At 53.0% G+C, this 22,953-nt stretch overlaps 7 protein-coding genes across 7 annotated transcripts; 1 reads left to right on the plus strand and 6 right to left on the minus strand.

Annotated features, from left to right (window-relative positions):
* Window positions 1-1,496: 1,496 nt before the first annotated feature.
* On the minus strand, window positions 1,497-2,454 carry Z519_07223 (uncharacterized protein; the record flags this gene model as incomplete). Its single annotated transcript, XM_016764958.1, has 2 exons — window positions 1,497-1,966; window positions 2,040-2,454. 2 exons carry the CDS (start codon window positions 2,452-2,454, stop codon window positions 1,497-1,499), a joined length of 885 nt encoding a protein of 294 aa, XP_016618908.1.
* An 884-nt stretch (window positions 2,455-3,338) lies between these two features.
* On the plus strand, window positions 3,339-5,403 carry Z519_07224 (uncharacterized protein; the record flags this gene model as incomplete). Its single annotated transcript, XM_016764959.1, has 2 exons — window positions 3,339-3,928; window positions 4,071-5,403. The coding sequence occupies 2 exons, from the start codon at window positions 3,339-3,341 to the stop codon at window positions 5,401-5,403; spliced, it is 1,923 nt and encodes a 640-aa protein (XP_016618909.1).
* Window positions 5,404-6,543: 1,140 nt separating this feature from the next.
* Window positions 6,544-7,895, minus strand: Z519_07225 (uncharacterized protein; the record flags this gene model as incomplete). Its single annotated transcript, XM_016764960.1, has 2 exons — window positions 6,544-7,829; window positions 7,883-7,895. The coding sequence occupies 2 exons, from the start codon at window positions 7,893-7,895 to the stop codon at window positions 6,544-6,546; spliced, it is 1,299 nt and encodes a 432-aa protein (XP_016618910.1).
* A 1,268-nt stretch (window positions 7,896-9,163) lies between these two features.
* On the minus strand, window positions 9,164-10,773 carry Z519_07226 (uncharacterized protein; the record flags this gene model as incomplete). The annotated part of the gene is made up of 2 exons (XM_016764961.1): window positions 9,164-10,654; window positions 10,711-10,773. 2 exons carry the CDS (start codon window positions 10,771-10,773, stop codon window positions 9,164-9,166), a joined length of 1,554 nt encoding a protein of 517 aa, XP_016618911.1.
* A 446-nt stretch (window positions 10,774-11,219) lies between these two features.
* Z519_07227 (uncharacterized protein) lies at window positions 11,220-13,229 on the minus strand (the record flags this gene model as incomplete). Its single annotated transcript, XM_016764962.1, has 5 exons — window positions 11,220-12,184; window positions 12,246-12,348; window positions 12,409-12,731; window positions 12,840-13,103; window positions 13,193-13,229. 5 exons carry the CDS (start codon window positions 13,227-13,229, stop codon window positions 11,220-11,222), a joined length of 1,692 nt encoding a protein of 563 aa, XP_016618912.1.
* A 368-nt stretch (window positions 13,230-13,597) lies between these two features.
* On the minus strand, window positions 13,598-17,235 carry Z519_07228 (uncharacterized protein; the record flags this gene model as incomplete). Its single annotated transcript, XM_016764963.1, has 2 exons — window positions 13,598-16,780; window positions 16,834-17,235. The coding sequence occupies 2 exons, from the start codon at window positions 17,233-17,235 to the stop codon at window positions 13,598-13,600; spliced, it is 3,585 nt and encodes a 1,194-aa protein (XP_016618913.1).
* A 1,362-nt stretch (window positions 17,236-18,597) lies between these two features.
* Z519_07229 (uncharacterized protein) lies at window positions 18,598-20,181 on the minus strand (the record flags this gene model as incomplete). The annotated part of the gene is made up of 4 exons (XM_016764964.1): window positions 18,598-18,975; window positions 19,026-19,429; window positions 19,480-19,939; window positions 20,011-20,181. The coding sequence occupies 4 exons, from the start codon at window positions 20,179-20,181 to the stop codon at window positions 18,598-18,600; spliced, it is 1,413 nt and encodes a 470-aa protein (XP_016618914.1).
* Between the last annotated feature and the right edge of the window lie 2,772 nt (window positions 20,182-22,953).

Here is a 22,953-nt window from a genome sequence, read left to right on the forward strand (position 1 = left end):
TCAACTCAAATAGACTCCACCACAACACCTGTTGGATAATACGTGGGCTCACAGGATGTCCAGCATCGAGGGACCTTTGACCTTACTCAAGCTTCCGGTGGAGATGCGACTGCTGATCTAGAAATATGTCGCGTCTGTTCACGCTTGTGACGGTGCTGAATCTTACACGAAGGATGTGAAGTTGACGACCTGTAAGTCGCTTCATTACCACGAAATAAAGCCCGCGTTCGGCATGGCGCCAATCACATTTGAATGCAACTGTAGGTGCCACAGCGAGGACCAGGGGTATCCTGTTGTGAGCTACAGGAGCGCAGGCGCCATCTGTACTTGTTGATAGCTACGTGGACTACGGTAGTAGATCACGTGATATCACGTGGTGCCGAAATTCCCTGACCCGACTCTTCAATGGCAATGGCGCCCAAACATCCCGCCCCCAGCCTGGGAGAGGATCGAACAATTCATCCTCCGCTATTCTTCGCTCGCCTACCTCCAACTGGATAAGGTGGCAACAGACAGACTTCACGGTCACCAACCCAAACTTGACAAGAGTCACGCTGCAGGCACCTAGCTACGGGGACAAACACTTGTGGCTTCTTGATCTGATCGAGAAACATATCCTCCCCTGTCGTCGCAACCGTGATGGACCCACTCCGGACGACGAGAACGACCTTTTAACTCTAGTCCCCCCTTGCTTCGAGAAGACATCGAGATCAGCCCGGCGTGCTCAGCAAGATATCTGACACTCGTCGCATCCTCCTCCAGAGCCGCGGAATTGGGATCACGATGGCCTTCGACGGTGACATCAGCGTAACTCAGGTGAATGTGGGACGTCTGGTGGTCGAAGCCTTTGCTTGTCCAAGCCTTCTCGCTTTTTTGTTCCATTTCAGGAGTGAACTTTTGCTAAGTCCAAGCCGGAGAACATCGTTAGGAATGCAAAGGTCTTCGGACGGAAGGGGTCCCCGACTTTCCAAGTGAATCGTGGCATGGAATCTGGGTTACCGAGAGTGCGGTTGTGGCAGAGGGCCAGCAGAGTGGGCAGAGAAACCCTTCATTGCGTGTGGGCGTGCTGGCATCCTTTTAGTCAGAATCTGTCCTGGTACCTATTTGTCTGCAGGTCTGTGGCGGCGTGAGAGTTGTGTGAGCCGGTCGAGATAAGGGCCTTCTGGAAGCACCCAGGCTGGATACAAAGTCACTGATCCGTTAGTGTTCGGAGAGGGCGATTGCCAATGCATGACAAGGAACAGAAGGGGTAATGAGCGACCTGGCGGAAGTTTTCAAACACATTCAGAAGAAAGGTAATGCAACCCACAGAAAATGCACAGTTCTTTTTCCATCTTGGCCATGGATCAAAGAAAAACAAAAATGAAAAGCCCGAACCAAGCCGCCGGCGGTGTATTCTTCATAACGCCCATTGCCTGCATCCATCCACTTTTTCTATGCCCGCCTCTTGACCCTGTGAGGAATATGATGAAGCCCACGCGTCTTATTTCGGCAACTCATGGGAGGCGGCTGCCTCGAGGCCCTTTCAAGCTGTAGACCGAGACAACCCTCCTTACAGCCCTGCCACTGCCACCCTTCAGCAACGCGTTGAGCTCACTGCCATGGACCACAGCAAAGAGCACCATCGTGGCAAACATCAGCACCGCGTCAAAGATATACAGAAACACCTCGTGCGAGATCAGGTAGCCAGCGTTTCCCTGCCCATACTCGACCAGTCGGAAGACGGACCGCACGAGGATGAGTAGACTGCCGCCGTACAGGGTGTAGATGTGTTTCTTCCAGGCGACCGCGATGTTGATGTCGGCGAGGACCCTGGGAGAGGGCACCTGGTGCATTCGCAGGTGGAAGGCCAAGCCGACGATGACGAAGAAGGAGAAGAAGATGACTTGGATGACGAGCCCGCCGATGATGATGTTCTTGCCCGTGTTCATGGACGATTCGGTCCCGCCAGCCATGATTCCGCCACCTAGAGAGAGGTTTCCGGTTGATATCAGCGCCCCAGAGAAATAGTACATGGAGGCAAGGGAAAAGACACTTACCAGACGCTTGCATCAGGAACGAAAAGACGTCGCCCGCGACAAATATCTTGGTCAACCACCTCGGATTCAAGATCGAATGAGCCGCCCCATCCGTCAGCAAGATAATCCTCCCGAGCTCCATGTAGATAGTAGCTGCGAACAGCGCCGGAGCGACGAGGATGAGGACCGACTGCAACACAAAAGCACCTACGCTCCAATTCGGGCTCTCTTGAGATCCCATCGCCCGGCCAATGTACCCGATAGCTTCAAAGTACCCGCCAACACAGAAGGGTATGAAGAACCATGTCCGCGTGCGGAGGAGCTGGTACGTGTGCAGGAAAGACGCGAGGGCGAACAAGATGACGGAAATCACGGCCGCGGCCAAGGAGGGATCGTAGCGGTAGAGTTTGAAGTCCGAGTTGTTGTCGTTCGCCATTTGTCTGTCAATTGGGGAACAAGAGGCCGACTTGGAAGCGTCAACGGGGAGGACACACTGCGTTGAAAGAGCACAAGAGAAGAGAGGAGAAAGGGAAATCCTCTTTGAAGGAACCGTGAATGAAGACAGAGACTTGGGGATACAGAACAGTTTCGAAATTCAAACCTGATGCATAAATACCCAATCCATCTCCGATGTTTGTTTGTTTTCGCCTGCTGCCTAGACATCGGGCGGCTGATAATACGCATCTTTGTACAGTTGTAACAGTGGGGACCATTAGAAGAACGGGGACTGAATGCGTCGGGAAAGTCGATGTATCGAGTCTAGCAAGCAGGGTCGATGGTGTCGAGGCTGTGGCTGTGGGCCAAAAAGGGGAAATTTGTAGAAATACGCGCGTGGAAGATGCAAGGCTCCACAGTTATACGCGTATTCGGCTTACCTTCCCTTTAATATCCTGTTGCGACGAGGCTGTGCTGCCCTGGTGGCCTTGCAGTATCCGTCGAGAACCGCCTCCGTCTCTAATTATCAACACATTTCGAGTTTGTCCTGCACATGTTTGTGCTTGTCCGTTTCTTCTATTATTGTACAGATTGTGCGTATCCAGTACACTTACTCAACTTTGAGAAGGCGACGTTCATCATGGTGTCAGCGTTATGATCTCGAGAATGCTCTCCCACATCTCCTTTGAAAGATTTTCTGTCTCCCGCACCGTGCTGCTGGTCGCTGGTTCCAGCGGATATGCTTTAGCCATCTGTTACTATTATAAAAGCCAGATTTCCTTAAATTGCACGTTGATTTGACCACACTGCGATAGAGCTCTGCACACCGACACAACAAAAAGGTATCGCCGACTACAGCTTGAGGGGGAATACTCCGAACAGATAATGTCGAAAAAAACATTCTTGCAATCGTCTGAGTGGTCTACCATATCGTCACAATTATACCACTCTGAGAGCCCGACCGAGGACTATCCTTTGCGGAATTTCGACGAGGTCGATTCTGCCAGGGACAATTCCAGCCACGAGAGCCTCCTTGGTCCAGCCGAGCCTGCATATGACCGAGAGGAAGCAGGCATCCTTGTTGCACCTCACGAGCTGTCGGACCAGCCAACGAGTGGTAATCGGGTCTCAGGGAAACGCCACAACCGGTCCAAGTCCACTTTAGACGCTGTTTTGAAATGGATCAAAGGCCCCAAGACTCCTAGAGTCTATCGCATCCAGTCTTCCGAATGGCTCCAGAACGCTTGCGACCGGCTCCTTCACAGGGTCCTGCCCACTAAAAGACTTAGATTGTTCGCCTTACTTATTCTTTATATTATTTGGAGTGGAATGTTCCTTTGGGCCCTCCCAATGTCGGCAATATCTAGCATTGATTCTGTCGACGGCCAGCCAATCAGACTAGACTGTACATCTCGGTTATGGTTCGTGTCCCCGGGTGTCGTAAACAGACTGCAGATAACCAACCAGTACTATAAGTAGGCCCAATAGCACCGCCTGTGGGTTGGACGGTCAGGAATGTCGTCCTTTCGAGAATAACCACTTTGCGTTCGTTTGTCCGGCTGGTTGTCAAGACGTCAAATTACTCGAGCCGCATTACATTGGATCTTAGCAAGTCAGTTACCGCAGTCTTGTTATCGGAGGACGACCACGAGATCTTGGAGACCATGCTTCTCCCGTGTACCGCGGAGACTCGTATATCTGCGCCGCGGCCATCCATGCCGGCATCGCGACTAATGGCCGAGGAGGCTGTGGAGTGTTGTTGCGCACTGGAGAGCAGTCCAACTTCCCTGGCGTTGATGTCCACGGCATCCTCAGCATCGGGTTCCCATCCAGCTTCCCACTTTCCTTCACCTTCAACTCCTCTCGTGTGGCGACCCCTGCAGGGTGCAGAGATCCTCGCTGGACATTCTTGGGCACGTCGATCCTAATCACGTCTCTCTTCTCCGTCTTCGTCACCTCTGCGGTGACTCTGTTCTGGTCAATTTTCGTCGGAGTCTTCTTCCACGTGGCGCTGATATCGGATTCTCCATACTTCCAAGACCACGCTGATGTAGTCTCAATGGCAATCAGACGATTCCTCCCGGCCGCGTTCGTGGGCCACGTCATTTATCAATACTGTGTCCGCCGAACCCTATCCGGTCTCAAGGCTCCGGTCGAGAGGACTGTTCTCTGGCTTGGGGCCTGCTGGGTCGGAGCGCTGAACAATCTCACTTTCGACCGTATACCGATATCGCGACTGACTCCACACGACCTGGAGCAACAGCCAGGCGCCATCCTCGCCCTGTCGTTGATCACGGCTATTCTCCTCGTCATCGCGGCCGGGCAAGCTTGGTGCTTCAGGACCGAGGGCAGGATGCCTCGGTACTTGCTCTTCTATGCCATCGTGGGCGCGTCGTTGGTCGCGCTCCTTTTGGTCCCCGGCATGAACGTGCGGATCCATCACTACATCCTCGCCCTGATCTTACTTCCCGGGACGGCTCTCCAGACCCGCCCGAGCCTTCTGTACCAGGGCGTCCTGATCGGGCTGTTCGTCAACGGCGTCGCGCGCTGGGGCTTCGACAGCCTCCTCCAGACGCCGGCCCAGCTCCTCCAAGAGGGCGGCGCGCTCGGCAGCCTAGTTCCTCGGCAGTCCAGCGCACCTGTCGTCGTTGGGGCGGACACCATCACCTTCTCTTTCGGAGGAGACCCAGCTATCTCGTCGTCGTCATTATCGACGCTACCACCGTTCGACGGCATCAGCGTGCTTGTCAATGACGTGCTGCGCTTCCAGGCTTTGATGCCCGACGACGAGATGACGTTCCAGTGGACGAGGCGCGTCGCTGGCGAGCCCGAGTTTTTCCGGTTCGCGTACGTGAAGAGACGTCAGTCGGGGCCTGGCTATTGGTACGGGGATTTCACGGTGCCAGCGCTATGGATGGGTAACGGCTCGTGGGCTCGTGGGGCGAGTTAGAGAGTGTCGATGGATCGATAGGTAGAGCGTCAACAACCTCGCACCGAGTTTGGTTATTGGTGTTTTGGTGTTTGGGGTGTCTGGGAAAAAATGGCTGGCCACATTCTTGTGCCTGGCCTGGTACTTGTACCGAGTAGTACTAAGTCGTACTCGTGTGGTAGACCACTGAGGCCATTGTATGGTTACATATTCCGGATCGAGTTGACAGAATCTAGATCAGGATCTGGACTCGGAGCCGCAGCATGGAATGAGTGGTCATGGCATTACTCGCCCCTCTGTGTTCCTTGTCCAGCGATTTCCTGGATGAACTCGACTTCTCTCGTCACCCGAGTGGAGATCGAGTTGTCTGTGTCTTCTGCGCACTACTACTCCTGCTTAATAATACTCTATACACCCACCCATTAATATGTCCTCGTAAGGTTTCGAATCGTTGTTACTCGGGAGACGGCCTCGTTTGGGGGGATGTTCGGAGATGGGCCCTGAGGCAGACAGGCTCCCCATGTTGCAGCCCTTAAACTTGTACGAACCCCCAACGTCGCGACCACTGACTCGGCCCAACAAAAACCTCCTCACAAGGGAGCTGGTGCATGGCAATGTGACGGCACAACGCAACCTGGTCTAGTATTAGCCCTGATCGAGACGTGAAACCCTGCACGTTAGACTGGGAGGTATGGTAAAGCTCGTCCGAGGAGACTCAGGAACGACAACGCTTTCTGGGACCGGGCTTGGAGAATGCACAGACATGACCATAGCACACGGTCTGGGGATAATAATTTAGATAATATCGAAATGGATATCGTAGTTTCCATGACCCTGTGCCTCTTTTCAACATCATATCCAATTCTGGTCCTGATCATCATTTCTAATAATGCCTTTCCTTTACTCCTGCCGGTGAACGGTATCCAAGTCGTGTCACATTTCCACAAAAACACAATATTTCTGGTTTTCTTTGGCAGTGTCTCGTTCTTTCCCAAATGCTGGCCTTAGACGAAGTGTAGTATAGGCCATGAGACAACGTGCCAGCCCTTTGTGGTCAAATCACATAGATCGCCTCGAACAACACGTGACAGGAAAAAGGCAAGTTGGACGAGTTCGAGGGCGAGGAAGCCACGGGAGCTCCATCGCAACCAATTGGGCTCTTTAGGCAACATGGCCTAACTCGGGGAGCACTTGTTTCTCCATCGTAGAATGCTGGATCAACGACGGTGAGAAATTCCGAGAATGTGTGCCATCGTCAGCCTCATAGATGCTGATGCTGTCACGGCTCGCCTCGTCGCTCGACTCAGGGTCGCTCTCATCCCGAAACGGTCTTGGTGTCGTCATTGAGCTGAGTCGGTCTTCCACATCATAATCTTCCACCACGAGAATTGGGTTCTTTTCGGCTGGGTCGGAGGCAGTGGTTTCAAAGGCTTTTGGTGCCTCAGGTACGCTGTACAAATAGGTAGCCAAGAACACCAAGATTGAGCCGAACAGGAAATATATCGTAGGAACAAAGTTGAAGATGAAGATGGAAGCAACAGTTGAGAGGATGATAGAGAGGGAGGTCGCAAATCCCTTGAGGATGTTGTCGGCGTACTTGATGACCATTGCCACAATGAGGCCTCCTGCTGCCTGGATGCAGACGGTTGCGAAGACGACGGAGTTATAGCCCTGGAAAAAGCCATTCTCTCGGATCGCTTGGCCGTCCCAGACGAAAGCCCCCGTGAGCGCAATAGCCAGACAGCCAATGCTCAGCTGGATGTTACGCACCCAGATGGACGAGCTTTGACCGTTCTTCAGGACCTTCTCGAAATAGACACCTGCGAATCCGGAACAAATGCAGGCAATCGCAACAGCCACGATCCCGACCAGGTAATTGCCTTGCTGGATATTGGCCGTGGCGGTGGAAGAAGGTATCTGAACACAGGCCACGCCGGCCGTGAGGATCACCAGAGCCAGCCACTTTTGGGCCGACAGGTTCTGGCCCAGCATCCACACGGCAAACAGAGCCGTCGTCAGGATCTTGCATTGGTAGGTGACTTGGAAAGTGGCGGCATCCAAGTTGGTGGCAGCAACAAATTGGAGATTGTTCTGGAGAGTGTACAAGACGGCAGGCACGAGGAGCTTCAAGAAGCCACTTTTGACACTGAAGATGTCGGTCCATAGCTGCTTCAGGCCATAGCTGGTTGGATTTAGATGCGGGACGTCGTTGGAGAGGGTTGGAAGGCGGGAGGATCGGTAATGGTGCCGCTGCTCGCTGATATGGACACAGAAGCATATTATGCATTTAAGAACCTCGGAAAGCACGACCGCAGTGGAGCTCAGGTATCTCGGACCAGGCAGGATTCGGGAGTATCGCATGACAAGGACAAGGGAGGAGTTTTGGACGACGAGGGTGAGGAGGGAGACGTATTTGGTAGGGATGCCATGGATGGTCGAGACACCGTCTGCGGTGAGACTGTCAGTACTTGTTCTGCGGGTAACACGCGCATTGACGGACCTTTGGTGGTCATTTTTTTTCCCCTTTGCAGAGAGATGTATGGCGTTTCCAAGATGAGGACGAAAAATACGAAATCGAAAAACTGTCGAGGCGAGTGCTGGAAGCTAACGAGTGACTTTGATGTTGGAACGAACGAGTGACAACCGTAAGGGTGGTGGTTCTTTAAAGAGCGACAGTGAACATGTGTGAAGCAAGCTCAACAGCACGACATGCAAGGGATGATGTATTTCATTATGGTGATCATAGTGTCAGAGTGGATGAGTAGGACGACCCTCGGGAACACAGACAGGTCTGTGCCTTGAGGGGTGTTGGGTATTAGGTAGGGTTAACAAGACATTGTTGAAAAGAGGTGGTGTGGTGGTGGTGTGGTAATATGGACGGTGTCCCTCGTAATGTGGTGAGAGTGAGCGTCAGCAGAAAGATGGACCACGAGCCAAGGGATCCAAAGGGATGGTGGAGACGAGTGACGAGCCCGTGGTTTGGTTGGCGGGACACCAGAGGCGTCCAAGGCGTCATTGAGGAACTGAGAAATTGAGAAATTAGAAGGGGTCGCCAGGGTCGAGGGAAGCCGATTGCTGCTCGCTACGCCTGGCAGGCTTTGCCGGCGGGCCCGGGTTCGATGCGAGATGCGAGATGCGAGGGTGGCACGCGGGCACCGACGGGCCAGCTCGTGTCGATTTGAGCTGTCGGCGTGACATTCTTTCCAAGTACTGGGTACTGGGTACTACCAAGTACCTCCAAGTGCTTGTAAGGAATTATACTGGGTACTTGGTAGGCACCAACAACGGCTACCTTAGCATTAACGCGCCCGTGTCATGAGCGACCCAGGCTGTCCAGGCACCTTTTGGCGCCTGCAAGCCGGGTCGGTGTCTCTCGCATCAGGGCGCCTGCCTCCCTAGATGGCGCCATTGGAGCCACTGGTGCCCCTAGCCAAATACCTGGAAGCAATCTGGATCAAGCTAGCCCCATTCCGTTCAAGGGCGCCTTTAATTGGAAACCTGGTGAGCCGCCACTGCGAGGTACTCTGGTACTAACTGTGCCCTCTCCCTCGGCCTCGCGTCACGCATTCCACCTCGCATGATGCAAGGGATACTGATTCCACCGACACTCTATCGGTTTTTCTGCGATTGGCGTATCTCTGGCTATCGATAGTTCCAAAGGATATTCCCCGAAGCTTGCGTGTTCAGCGTGTTTCTGCTAATAACCTCTCACCCCTGGAGCCTCTTCTCGGATTCATCGCCCACGTGTTTGTGGTGCTGTTTCATGCCTTCGTACTACTGCTCAACTCGCGTAGCTGAAATGAAATGAGGCCAGGTGGTACAGTTGCTCGACCGGCTTGCCCGTGAAAAATGCCAACAGCCATTCCTTCAGTGATAACTGCACGTTGTACGAACAATGCTTCATCACCCATGCAAAACTCGCTGCCCGCCATATCCGCCGGCTATGCGCTTCGCTGTGGTCGTTGACTTGAATCTGCCACATGGCGTTGTTGCAGCTTTGCCCGACAAGCCCGAGATCTTCGATGGATTGGTGCAGGTTGTCCATGTACGTCTGCAATGACCGGAAATCGCTGGCCAGGTCCATGGTGATCATGCCGAGCGTCAGAAGGCAAGTAAGCTGGAAAATGAGCTCGAGTCGTCGTGGTTGAGTGAGTTCGGCACCCCGCGGAGGCTGCCTGGACACCAGTCCAAGCAACGTCGATCCCGCCTGAAGGTCAAAGGAGTGTATCCGTCGTGTTCCAGCCTCTGTTGCTCCGTCTCGCGAGCTCGGCGCCGTCAGAGCGCTTATGGTCGACAGCGACTGCCAAAACTCCCACAGCTTCCGCAGGAAGCCATTCATGCTGCGCACCAGCCTCTTGAGATCTGAATTATCCCAGATGTAGCTTTCCGGGCTCGTCCCGTAGATGCACTCAAAGAAACACATGACGCGTGACAACAGCACAGAATTGACGGCGAGAGGACCACCGGTCGTCTTCAAAATCTTTCTCACCGCTTGGTAATGCATCCCCGCCGCTTCCTGCGACCCGGATCGTCGATCAAAGGTCCCCAAACTGATGATGGACGCTAGGAGGTCGTCTTTGCGCTCGGGGCTCAACCTAGCACTCAACAACCGGACCATTTTCAGAGCCTCGCCCTTGTGCCGCATCACGGCCAGCTCGAGCGATCTTTTCTCCGTATCGGTGGTATATTTGTTTAGCGATATCCGGTATAGAGCTGATCGTGCCATGATGACCTGAAAGCAGGCTGGGGTGGTCAGAGCGATGGAGAAGTTGCTGGCAACCGGGTGGGGACGAAGCCGAGGACTGAATCCATACGTCGCTTTGGGATAATAGAGCAAGTAGAAGCTGATGAGGTGCTCCTGGAAGCGGTCCAGATTCACCGGCAAAGCAGCGAAAGGGTCCAGGCGGTCGGAGAAGGGCTGGACGCTGTGGCGCACAATGGCCAGCAGCTTCTCCTCGCGAGTCATGTCCTTGAAGTCTTTGGGTTCGGGCTTTTTTGCCCTCTTGCTCGGGCCATCTTGAGGCTCATGTGACGGTAGGATCGGAGGCTTTGGTTCAATGGGCACCAGCTCCCGCTTGACCCGGACCAAAGCTTTGCTAGTGGAAGACTCCATTGAGGCCCAGCACCATATTGACTCAAAGAGAGATGTCGATTCTTGCTTGTCCGGTGCAACAATGAGCAGAGAAGGGAGGCGGATCAGAAACCCGAAGTCGCGGTAAAGGGCCTGTAAGTTGTTGCCCAAAATGGTGCAAGTTTCACCAACCTGGTTCGTCTAACAACCGAAATGAGCGGTGGGTGAGATAGAGACAGGCACAGGCGGCATTTTACCGACCTCGTATCCCGTACGGCCTGCATTGTTGTTTCGACGCCGACTGACCACGCAGAGGACATGTTCATTTCCCCATGTACTGGGTAGACAGACGAGCCACCCAACTGTGAAACGTTCTTTCTACACATACTGCAGTGCTCGCAGCGACGTCATAGCACAGAGAGGGAAGACCTAGACCCGGTTCCGCACAGCTAAAGATAGTACAGAGGGTACGATAGTATATTCGGGAGGCGTACAGCCTTTCCAGACTGCCATTACTACACCCGCGGGAACTTGAAACCAGACCACGGCCTTCTGCAACCTGGGGAATCAAAACCCAACGGCGAGGCTAAGCGGCGAGTTCTGGAAACTGGCCTCCGTAGGGTACTCTGCGAATATCTAGTGTTCTATCTGTCTAGAGACACACCAATTCCCTATCTCTTATGTCGCAGTGAAAACAGGAGGTGGATGGTTCGGTCAGGCACCTCCGCGCGGAACATGATGGATGCTATGCATACAGCTCCGTCCGTCACAGCCTTGCCCTCTCCGGCTCGGGCTCGTCCCTCACCCTCAACCCCCGATCCTTGCCTTCTTTGTCCTTGACCTTCAGGATGCGGCGGAGCAGCTTGCCCGTCGGACTCTTGGGCACCTGGCGCGTGAACTCGATTTCGACGATCCACTTGTACCGCACCTTCCTCTCCTTGACGAACTTCAACAGCCGCCTCCCGATCTCGGCGCTCTCTTGGACGCCGTCCTTCAGAACGACGTAGGCCTTGGGTCGCTCGCCAGAATACTCGTCGGCGATCCCCAACACCGCGCAGTCCTCGACCTCGGGGTGGCCGAGAAGCAGATCCTCCAGCTCCGCCGGCGGCACCTGGAGGCCCTTGACTTTGATCATCTCCTTGATCCGGTCTTCGATGTGAATCAATCCCTCGGCGTCAAAATGCCCCACGTCCCCCGTGTGGAAGAACCCATCTTTGTCAAATGTCTCCGCTGAAGCCGCCGGATTGTCCAGGTACCCCATTGCGATCTGAGGTCCTCTGGCAAGAATCTCCCCCGTCTCGCCCACACCGAGTTCCTTGCCGGTCGTCAGATCAATCACCTTTGCTTCAGTGTTCGCGACCAACAGGCCTCCCGTAGTCGCGTACTTGTAATCATAATGCGAAGGCGGATGTGCTGAAATACAACATGTCGACTCCGTAGCTCCGTAGCCCTGACGAAAGCCCGTCCAAGGAAACTTTTTCTGCAGCAAGGCTATTATCTCAGGCGAGATGGGTGCGGAGCCCGACGACCAACGATTGACGTGATGGAGATCAAAGTCGTCGACAATCTTATCGCGGACAAGGCGGATGATGATCGGCGGGACCAGAATGAGTTCTTGAATCTGAAACTCGCAGATCGCGCGGAGCATGGATTCCATGGTGAAGGAGGGGAGCATCACACTGTCACCATTCATGAAGATCGGGTAGGTGCAGAATCTCACTAGGCCGGTGACTGAAATCATCCAGAGTTATGGTTAGTCTCACCCTTTCTTCCCTGTAATGACCGGACGTACTGTGGAACAACGGCATGACAGCTAGGATCTTGTACCGCCCAGGAGCCTGGATTTGTCTGAGCTGGTGGCACTGAGCGATGATATTGTGGTGCGAGAGCATAACCTGCACCTCTCTGTCAGCCCGTTCTCCCAGTCATATAAGTCTGATACGGCGGGTACTCACAGCCTTTGGCAATCCCGTTGTTCCGCTGCTGAAATTCAAATACCCACAGATATCCTTGTTCGTCTTGCCCCGCGGTACCTGGTAGGGCGGATCGGGAGTGTACTTCTCACCGCGCTTCATGAGATCTTGGATACTAATGCAACCGTCTGCCTTGCCTTCCAGCAGGAAGACGTGGTGGCGGGGGATGCCGACATTTCGAGCTGCCGCCAATGCCACGTCCAGGGATGTTGGCAGAGTTATTAAGAACCTGGACTTGGCGATCTTCAGGGCATAAGTCATCTCCTCAACATTGTAGGCGGGAGATGCACCATTGACTCTTCCTCCTGCATCGCCGAGATCAGCCCACCCGAAATTGGAACACTCTTCTCCCTGGTCGCTCTTGATCTCAGAGAAAATCAAAAACCTCGTTCAGGGAGGTCACTGGAACGTACCTGCTCGGATAGTAGCCCACATAGCAACCGGGTACCAAATGGTATTGGTACTGAACAAGGAAATGGTCTCGCCGGGCTGAAAGCCATATTCTTTGACCAGAGCCGTGCTCAGCTGAGTGGCTGTGGTCTTGACAGCAGCCCAATCCAAGCGTTCTTTGGTGACTGCATTGATGTATCCAGCGAGCGGTTCTCGGGGCGTCTTGTACAGCGGGGAGAATTCTTTCGTCTCAAAAACCCATTGCCACGTCGTGATGTCTTCGGGGACTGTTTTCCACACACTATATTTTAGCAACTCGAAACCCCGGGTACTGGAACGGTGTCCAGTGGAGAGAGTCGGGTGATATATGACTTACCCTCTACCCGTGGATGGAAAGACTTAAACAGCACCATGGTTCAAACAGCAGCAACTTACAATGCCAACTCCGTCCACCAAGTCACAAGAGCATGGGAAAGTAAATTTCAGAGATGAAGAGACAAGAGATGTGCGACGACCGGCTATCTCGGCCATGTTCGCCGCATTATGGTCAGCGATTGTGTGGGGAGCAATGCAGACAAAGTGCTTTGGGTGAACTTGATGCGGAGTACAGATGGGCAAATACTTCCAAAGACCTCGGCAAAGCAGGGGTCCAGCCGGCGGCCCATTGGGGACCATGGCAAGAAATTCTGAGTATAGATCGATATTTTTTGGGTCGCAACCGCATGATGTAAAGGGCCTGTCAGCAGCAAGGAGACTGCGGTTGGTGCCTTGATTTGCTGTTTCAAGCTCCAACGGCTGTTGACAGGTCCGCATTCTCAAGACTCCCGTCCATACCGAAACCGGGGTCGATCCTCCTTCCCTCGGTAGATCCGCCTATTCCCAGCTCCTTGGCCTTCTTCGCAAACAAACGGAAATCAACTTTAGGTCCATCGCGCCAGTTGCCTTGGTCGTCTCGTTCTCTGGCAGGTGGCATGTGTTCGCCACTGACAATGCACAATACTGTCATACCCCGTCTGTACTTCAGCCCACTCAGCAATTTGGGCGTGATGAGGAAATATTGGCTGCCACCGTCATCTGCAGCGATGTCGACCATTCTGCCATGCACCATGCGTTCGTTTCGTGGATCCATCCCCTGATTGATCTCGTCGACAACTCGGAATGGCGCTCGGCTGAGACTTTGCAGGGCCATCAGGTAGAAGATGGTACTGACGGCTCTTTCACCACCAGACTGGCGGTGGCTGTCAAGAAGAGTCAGTGGCTCTTGCTCACGGAATTTGACGCTGATGTGGATGGCCCAGTTGGCAAAGTCTAGTCCGTTTTCCATTCCGCCATTCTCTTCGGTGCAGTCGGCGGGATTCTCAGATGATGCCTTGTGGACAGCTACCTGCCCAGCACATCCAATTCGCGCGAAAGAGTCTGAGAAGGCGTCGTTGATCTTGGCAACAATTTCCTCTAGTCGAGGTTCCCATTTTCCCCGGATAGCTCCAATTGCGTGTCTGAACTCCTCCCGACGCTGATCGGCTTCTTGAATTTTGCTCCGCAGTCTTTCGATTGTTTTGGCTCGCTCCTCGAATTCGGCGATGATACCAGCATTACCTCCCTCTGTCAGCTCCAGCTTTGCCTTCTCGGCGTCGATCTCGGCGTCCAGGTTCTCTTCGGTTTTGACAGTTCCGACTATATGAGCAACGAGGTCGACAAGACTGCTATCACCTTCCTCTGCAGCCTTTTCACTTTCTGCCTTCAATCCCAGAACAATTCTGCGAAGAGTCGTAGCTCGATTGTGCTCCTGGGTGAAAAGCTCACGTACGGTGGTAAGCTCGGTCTCCTTTTGACTTATGCCTCGGAGGAGGTCATCATTTTGTTCCTTCAACACCTCAAAGTCCGATTTTGCCTCGATGTGGAAGACCTCTGCTTCGAGCAGGAGGGCCGTTTTCGACTTGACCTCTCTTGTGGCGTCTACAAAAGCGAGGACCGCTTCCGTTTTGTCGATGAGAGCGGCATCATACCGGTCATTGATCCGATTTAACCGAGCCCTGACTCCAGCCAGCGCTTCATTCAAACTGTGGATCTTATCTTCGTGGCTCTGGATCTTGGGGTCCAAGCCATTCCATTCTAAGAGGGCTTGTTGTTTTGCCGCCTTTTCTTTCTGCTTGGCATCAATCTTGTTTTGAACGACCGTTCGTTTCTCCTCGACTTGCGCAATCTCTTTTGCAATTTGATCAGATTCAGACTTGATTTCTGCGTGCTCGCCTTTGACTTCGCTTATCTGTCGTTGCAAAGCAGCCTTTCTTCCCATATCGACAGCTTGTGCTGTCCAGATCCTGGCTTCACGCAGGTCACGGACTCCGGCAGACGTTCCAGCCGCACCATACTCTGCGCGTCGTATAAATTGGTAAGTCTTTCTCCCTGCCGCGTAGCTCTGTATGGGTGTCTTTGCCATAGCGTCGTGTTGCTGCTGACTAAGCTCTCTGGAGCTGATCGCGCACCTGTGAAGGCCTCTTTCATGGCAGAGTTGAGCGAGGACAGTTGGCGGCCCTTGCAAATGTTCCAAAGCCCAGCTGCTCAATCCCAGCCGCTCCATTTGTTCTCCCGTCAATGGTGGACTGAGTTGGTCCAAGCTGTCAGTGGTGCACTCACGAAGACAATAATCGTGGAGCCCGAGTACCTGGGATAACTGGCGTTGGAGTAAAATGAAATCAGCTTTGTTCTGGGCCGTGATGATCTTGAAGTCATTGGCTGACAGGAAAGACTCGACCATATCAGCCATGCGTGGGTCTTTGAGCGAACATTCCACGATCGGAGGTCCGTACACGTGTGCGGTGAATTCATTGCGGTGTTCTTGAATCCACCTCCAAGCCTTGAAGGTGTCCCGCGATAAGTTTTCCAATTTACTTTCCTGCTGACCGGCTTGTGTCTCGAGTCCTGCGACCTGATCCTTCAGGATTTTGTATTGTTTGACTAGTCTGTCGGCTTTGTCTCCCAATTCCGTCCTACGTGACTCCAGGTCACTTTTTTTATCATCCAGTGTTCTCATGTGGGTCCTGAGCTCTTGAATTTCGGCATTCATGGCTTGAGAATCGAATGCTTCTGGAACTTCTGCTTTCTTTCGCTTCAGGTCTTGGAGTTTGGTCTGTTCTCGCTGTAACTTTGCTCTATTCTCAGGGACGCTCTTCTTCTCTGCTTGGATTTCGTTGTTCAAGTCGTTTATGATACCCTGTCTGTCTTCGATGGCTTTTGCTTTGCGCTCGCATTCTCTGACACATGCCGTCAACTCCTTCTCACATGCCGCTTTGAACGACTGCGCCTCGACTTGGTAGTCTTGCTTAACGTCTAGATCCTGAAGGACAGGAGCCGCCTCATTTCTGAGACTTTCGATTTCTTCTGCTAAGTCCGTCATCCTTTGTTTCGCAGTCGCGATATTCTCCTTAGCTTTATAGTAATGAACGAGCGGTCGAAATTTCTCCAAGGCTGCAAGTCTCTTTTTGACTGTAGCCCTCTCCCTCATCCGCTCCACTTCTGCGTGTTGCATTGCTTGTCTGCCCTCCAGATTTGCGAGTTGCTCTCGGACGCCCCTGTCATCCGTCATGATGTCGTTCTGGGAACTGCGAAGCTTCTTCAGATCCTCATGCCATTTGATCATTTCTGGTCCCGCCACGGCTCGCTGGGTGCTGGCGAGAAGCTCAATGGGGCTCATCTGCGCAAACTCTACGACCTTGTCCTGGGGAAGAAACTGGCAAAGATTATCGATTTGAATGTTGAATGAGTTCGCAAACTGCTTGACCGCACCACCTGAAGATTGGCTCTCATTCACGAAGAACTTGGATTTGTTGCCTTCTCTTTGTATCACTCTTTTGACAATAGGGTTCGTGCGAAACCTGGCCGATCGCTGCAGTTCAATCTCGATGATGGCTTCACGGCAGCCGCGCTTGATGAATTCCGCGGGTTCTTTGGCACGGCCAAGATACTAGCATGGCATAAGTGAATGTGATCAAACATAGAATTCAATGACCAACTCACACTAGGTGGCCACCCGAGCCCAAGACATATCGCGCAAACAAGCGTACTTTTCCCAGTGCCATTCGGCCCAATGACCATGTTCAAATTCGGCCCAGGAAAGAATTCGGCGGAGGTGTAGGTGACAAAATTCGTAAGCTTGACACGGACAATGGCACCAGGCTGGTGACCCGTCCCACGGGAGACGCTGCTGTCGGTGCCATCGTCCACGACCTGCGACTTACGTATAGACAAGACAGAAGGGATTGGTTCTGCAGGCGACTCATCCTCGTCATTCTCGACAGGGCAGGCATGTCTTCGGATGCGTTTGCTATCGTTGAGAGCAGTTGAGGAAGGCGTACTCGGGCGCACGTCGTCGGAGTCGGAGTCAGGCGGCCTCGAGCGTCGGGCAGAGTGAGGAGCCATGACAGAGAGTATGCAATTCAGCTCAGAGGTTGAGATATTCGCGAGAAGGCCACAGGGTTTGTGGGGGCAGCCGAGTTGGCAGTTCCTTGACAGACGCGGTTGATTGCGGGCGTGACGCGACTTCGGTCCCACTCCATCATGTGACACGTGGGTACGTGGTACTGTACATACAGTAGGTTGGAGTATCACCGAAGTATCAGATTGTTAACGCTGCCAAGCACTGCCAAGGAGCTAATGCGAGCATTAGAGCGCCTCGAGCGCTAGCGCTTGTGCATCCTTTACCCTTCCGTATCGAATATATAGAGCGAGGGGAGGAGATACGGACAATATAGAGCACCCTTTCAGCTGCACAACTCGATTGAGTCTTGTCTCGTGGTCAAACCAATCAACAATCTGGGTGGGTATACCAAGGTGTAGAGTACAGTGTCTGTATTATGTACTCCCGAATTGACAAAATCAGCCTTTGATCACGGAGTGCTCGTGTTATGTACCAAAATCCAAGGGAGGAAGGCACACACTTTCGCTCGCAATTCTCCTCCGGCTGAGATCGCGCGTACAAGTACTCGGTACATGAAGTCAACGATAATTCTCCATCCATGTTTGAACACTGTCTGTCCATGTAGAAAAGTGTCAACGGTCCCACTCTGTACAGGCCGTTTCTTCGCGTTTCAAACAGTTATGCTGACCCCCTTTTTCCAGACTTTTAGTTTAGCTGATCTCGGACAGGATCTTGACATCTTGTAGCGCCATGGACGCACAAGGCGGAAACAGACTGTGCTCTGTTAAGATGAGGTCTCGGGGCCGAGGATAGGTGCGTGATCGCCCTAGTTCTGACTCTGTAACGGGATCATGTTTCATCCTAAGCAGTCGTAGACTGCGCATAACCACCGGAGAAGGGATGCGAGTTTATTGGAGCTGGAGAAGCAAGTTAACGAAAGCAGACAATGGGAATTGGAGAGATATGTAGACACTAATAAACTTCTAGTTACTTCCAGAACGTCCCGATTCGGAGGGCCATCGCATAACATGTAGAGATCATTTTCAGTTTGACATAAAGGCCAAACTCCGACCCTTATCCACCGAAACATTTTGCCAGTCCAGATCCTCAAGCACGAGTCAAGTGGTTTTGCCGCACAGAGCTCCTGGTATCTGGCTGATATGCCATTAGTGAATACAAATGAAGGCATTTCCACCTTTTCCATATACCCGGCCCAGTTCCACCCCATCGTCATATTATAACTAAGCGCACTGTTGAAGGTGGCCCGCGACATTCCCTCAAAGCTGTACCTTCACAAATGAGAATTTTCGCTCGCCATTCGCTCCGCGATTCGCCATGCCAATCGACCACGACTGTCGGCACGACTAGTAGAAATTCCCGCGGGGCACCTGATTATTCAAGTTAGAAGCAGGCACGAGATTGCTGAAAGGGTCTTCTCTTACCGCCAGGAAGATGGCAGTCGTGATCGCGCCGACGACAGAGGCAGTGATGAGAGCTTGGACGAAGATGGTGTCTTGGATCTGACGCAACGCAGGCTCCTGAATCCAAACTTCGCGGTCGAAGATCTTGCGGATGATGTTGCGCTTCTCATATTTGGCCACCCAAGGCTCATCTTCGTAGCTATTGGACGAGCCTAAGCTGTCGAATGAGCTTTTCTTTAGTCCATGGTCACAAGAAGCTTCGTCTTCATCATCAAAAAGTTCCCAGGGTCGAAGATGTCGGTGATGCATGCCATGCAGAACCTGTTATGTTAGGTGGGCGTCTCGAAAGAGAGGGGCTTGTTACAACTTACGACGCACATGCCCTTCCAGGCGGCGAAAAGAGTTGCGATGCCGATAAAGAGGCCAAGGAAGGCCAAAGCCCTCCAACCACGACTGACTGAACTGAGAGTGATGACGATTGCGTAGACAATCCCGCCGACGATTCCAGCTACGCCCAGGAACCGCGCAAAGGCTTGCCTCGGCTTGTTGCCGTTGCAAATGGTCCAGCGGATGAAGTTGGGATGAGCCTGATGACGGAGAGTCCATTCGACCGTGGCAATGACATCGCGGAATGCCGAAGGATGAGTAGTCACAGAAAGTGCCTTCAGCAAGACGGCTTTCTCCTTAGCCGACAAATTGAGCAATCTCGCCCCACCGTCAGCTATGTAGATCGCGATGATGCGTGAGATCTCCTCCCGGAAAGGTTGGATAGTAACTGACTTCTGATTAGCGCGAAGAAGCAAACACGGAAACTTAACCACGTACAAGGCTGGAGGTTCCCAGTTTCCTCGAATGCCGCCTTGGCTCTTTTGCCGTGATCAATGGTTCCCGCTCTAAGGGTTGTTGCATCCTCGCTGTAGCCGACGGTGGATGGGGCCATGCTGTCGTGATCCGTGGCTGTGGCCGAGGGAGTCCTGGGAGGGGTGCTGAACGGATTTGGACCGGCGTCTGGAGCAGCGAGTTTGGCATGAGGGTCGAAATCGGTACCCTTCAACACCGCCGCAGCAGCGGCGCTTGCCATTTTCTTTGGGAGCTTCTCCTTTTCAGCATTCGTCTTCTCCGCCAATGCTTGATCCACATTCCATTCGGGGGAAAGCTTTTTCTCGCTGTCGGGGAGCCCATCGAAGCGCTTGCAATAGTCATGATACCACAAATAGAATTGGAGATTCTCGGCGTCATATTCGATGTAACGGAGGAAATCCATGAATTGACGTGTGGTCACAGGCTACGCCCAAAAATAGGTCAGCTAAGGAAGTCTGCCGTCAAGGGTCGATCGATTCCAGGCATGTAGCTTACAGGACATGTTCCGCCACTGATGATTCTGTCGAAGGAGAGGGCGTCGGGGATGCCATAAGGACAGCTGGAGTTGGAATTGATGGACTCGACTCGACCGCCTTTCTCGGACTCAACCGAATCGCGCGAGGAGGTAACATAGGCCGGGCGGCGGTAGGATAGTGAGAGAACCATATTGGCTGATGTAGGTGATGTCTCTGACAGACAACGACGTACAAGTCTTCAAGGATGGAAACCCAGGCGTGATATGGGAAAGGTGACACAGAGTATACCGCGGACAGGTCAATGCACACGTGGTAGAAGACGAGGTTATAGTTGCCCAGGTATGCTGGAATCTTTGGCCGAGGGCTCAACGTGTTCAGAAGGAGACAGAAGGTATTTCCTGGGCAGTGGGTTTCGAGAGCAGAAGGAGGCTAAGTGCGCAGTACTAGAATAGTCGGTTTGAATCAAGAGAGAAGTGGGTGAGCGAGAGGAACGACCCAAATCAAAGTCAAGGTCGTGCTCTGCAAAGACGAGGGAAGTCTCTGGTTGTGTCGTCCTGTCAGAGTACAGACAGGCAGGCGGGCGCAAAGCCTGTTTATGTTCTAGGTGTCATACCTGCCCTGCTAAAAGAAAACGTAGATGCATTGAGAGTCTCGAGGGGCGGGCCCCGCTCCCGAACAAGATTCTAGCGAATGAGCATGAGGGAGACACGACACCACGGCAGGCAAAGACATGCTGTGAAGCTTCGTGTTCGACAGGTCTTTGTTGATACTCCCAGGGGGGCTGAGGGACAAGATGTTTCGAAATGGCCGCATGGCGAAATGGTAATGGTGGTAGCAGCAAGGGAGGGAGGTTGTTGCTGTGGAGTGCCGGGAAAGGCGCAAGGGGTTTCCCTAGTTAACGGGAGTAGTTCACAAAGTCCAGATCGGGGAAGACGAGGGGCATCTGAGCCCATGTGTGGCCATAACGTGCCCATTAGGTGGCCATTAGGTGGCCATTAGGTATCGTGTATAACCATCAGCAAAAGAGATCGGCTCGATTGCATCGGCATCGTGCATCCACTCGCTAAGCTAGCTCTCACTAATGCAAGCCCCCTGCAGTCCGGAAGCCAATCACACGCCATAGGTGCCGGTACGTCCAACCATGCATCCACACCACGCAGACCCGAGAGCTAAGTAAGTACGGTAAGTAGGTACTCGCCATGCTCGCCCCACGGGGCCATGACCTCGTGTCTTTCTCTCTCCACTCTCTGATCGTCCCCTGGTGGTGCTTCTCAGAGCTATTGACCACCGGAACATGGGAGAGAACGGGGACGCAGCATTTGAACCAAGAACACGGCACGAGGTGGATTGGTGGTTGACACAACGAAAGAGCGAGAGAAAGCGAGAGAGCTTGTGGCCACCTTTCCCCGCCGTTCCTGGTTCGCCGAGTCGGACTTCAATCCACATGTCAATACGAACCGGCATCGTCTTCCTCTCGAATCACGAGCCACATGTTGCCGTTCCCTTGCGCGAACAGCGCTATGCAGGGGCTGTTCAGAGCAGAATTCTAGTCAACTGGACGAATGGCTGAAGCTTGCCCTTTCCACAATTGACTCAAATTCGGGCCAAAGCAGACTCTTCGCCATGGAGAAACACCTGGCGGTTGGGAGCACACCACATGTACCTGTGCATAGCGAATCTCAGTCATGATGGATTTCTCACAAAGTGGGACCCGAGATAGGCGAGTGGGACACAACTCTCCATTTCTTCCGACCCATGGCAAACTGCGTTGCCGACCATTTCGATCATCTTGGTTCCCCACACCTCGAGCTTGGCCAGAATTCTCCTGTGCAACCTGTCAAAAGTGGCCGGCGTCTTGAAAATCCCCTTTTTGGGCATAGCTGATAGGCAAAGGTGTCACTGTGTTACCGTCATTGCACAGGCATCACCGCCTCACATCCGACCAAAACATCGGCTGGCTGTACTTCGCACCATCGCTCAATATCAGAACCCCTTGGCATCTCGATGGCCCGTCTTTCGCCTCAAAGTCAACCCTTCCTGGACAGATGCATTTCTTTTCCGTGCAAGAACCTGGAAATGCCCTGGTCCACTCAAGATTGTGCCCGGACCTGACCCTCGCTAGCCTTTGCAGCTGCCTATTTGGATAAGTCTACTTGTACAGGTACCTCGTACCGAGTAGTCTGTCAAAGAATCCACCCAAGCTAGTAAGAGCACCGATCCTATGTGGCTGGAGTCACCTTGAGATGGTCCAAAGTCCCCGCCTGCCCAGTTCCAGGTACGAGAAGTCTTCTTGGTTCGCTGAATCTTTTCGTAAAAATCACTCCAGCCATCTTTCCTGTTCAAGAATCGAGGCTACAACCGCCTTGGATAATTTGGCTAGGCTCTGTTCTGAGAAGCTTTGAGCGGAACCCGTTGTTTTTCATGCTCTTGCTTTTCCATGTCTTTGCTGGTGGTGGGCAATCGCGAATCTCGTCGAATGGCCACTGCAGCCGGGGCAATCAAACTCCCGACAATGCTTTCCCGTTTCCGGTGCTGGGCTCCACTCGTCGACCAGACCCCAGGACAGAAAACCGCCTCAGATCGGATTGCACATCTTCCCATGCAGGGGATTACAAGGTACAACAGGTACCTGTGGCTCTGTAGAAGTGGCGGACATGGTTGCTTGGTGGTGTGGATATTCGCTGAGCTTTTCGACTGATTCCTTTTGCCTTCTTTGGCCAAGGGGCCCTTTTGGGGCTGAGATCTTTACCGCAACGCGTCCACTACTACTCGGTACTCTATCATGATTATCCACCCTGTGGAGTGTCCAGGTCTAGCCCAAAGCTGGTGTTAACGGCTGAATCACGATCCCGAAAGTGCAGGCCTTTGGCTATCGAAATAATTACACAACAGGTGGCGATATGTTAACCCGAGTTGCTCGGTGGAGGAAGTCGACTGGTGTGGCTGAGCAGTTTGCACAGGA

Source organism: Cladophialophora bantiana (assembly GCF_000835475.1).
Source record: "Cladophialophora bantiana CBS 173.52 unplaced genomic scaffold supercont1.10, whole genome shotgun sequence".
Lineage (NCBI taxonomy): Eukaryota > Fungi > Ascomycota > Eurotiomycetes > Chaetothyriales > Herpotrichiellaceae > Cladophialophora > Cladophialophora bantiana.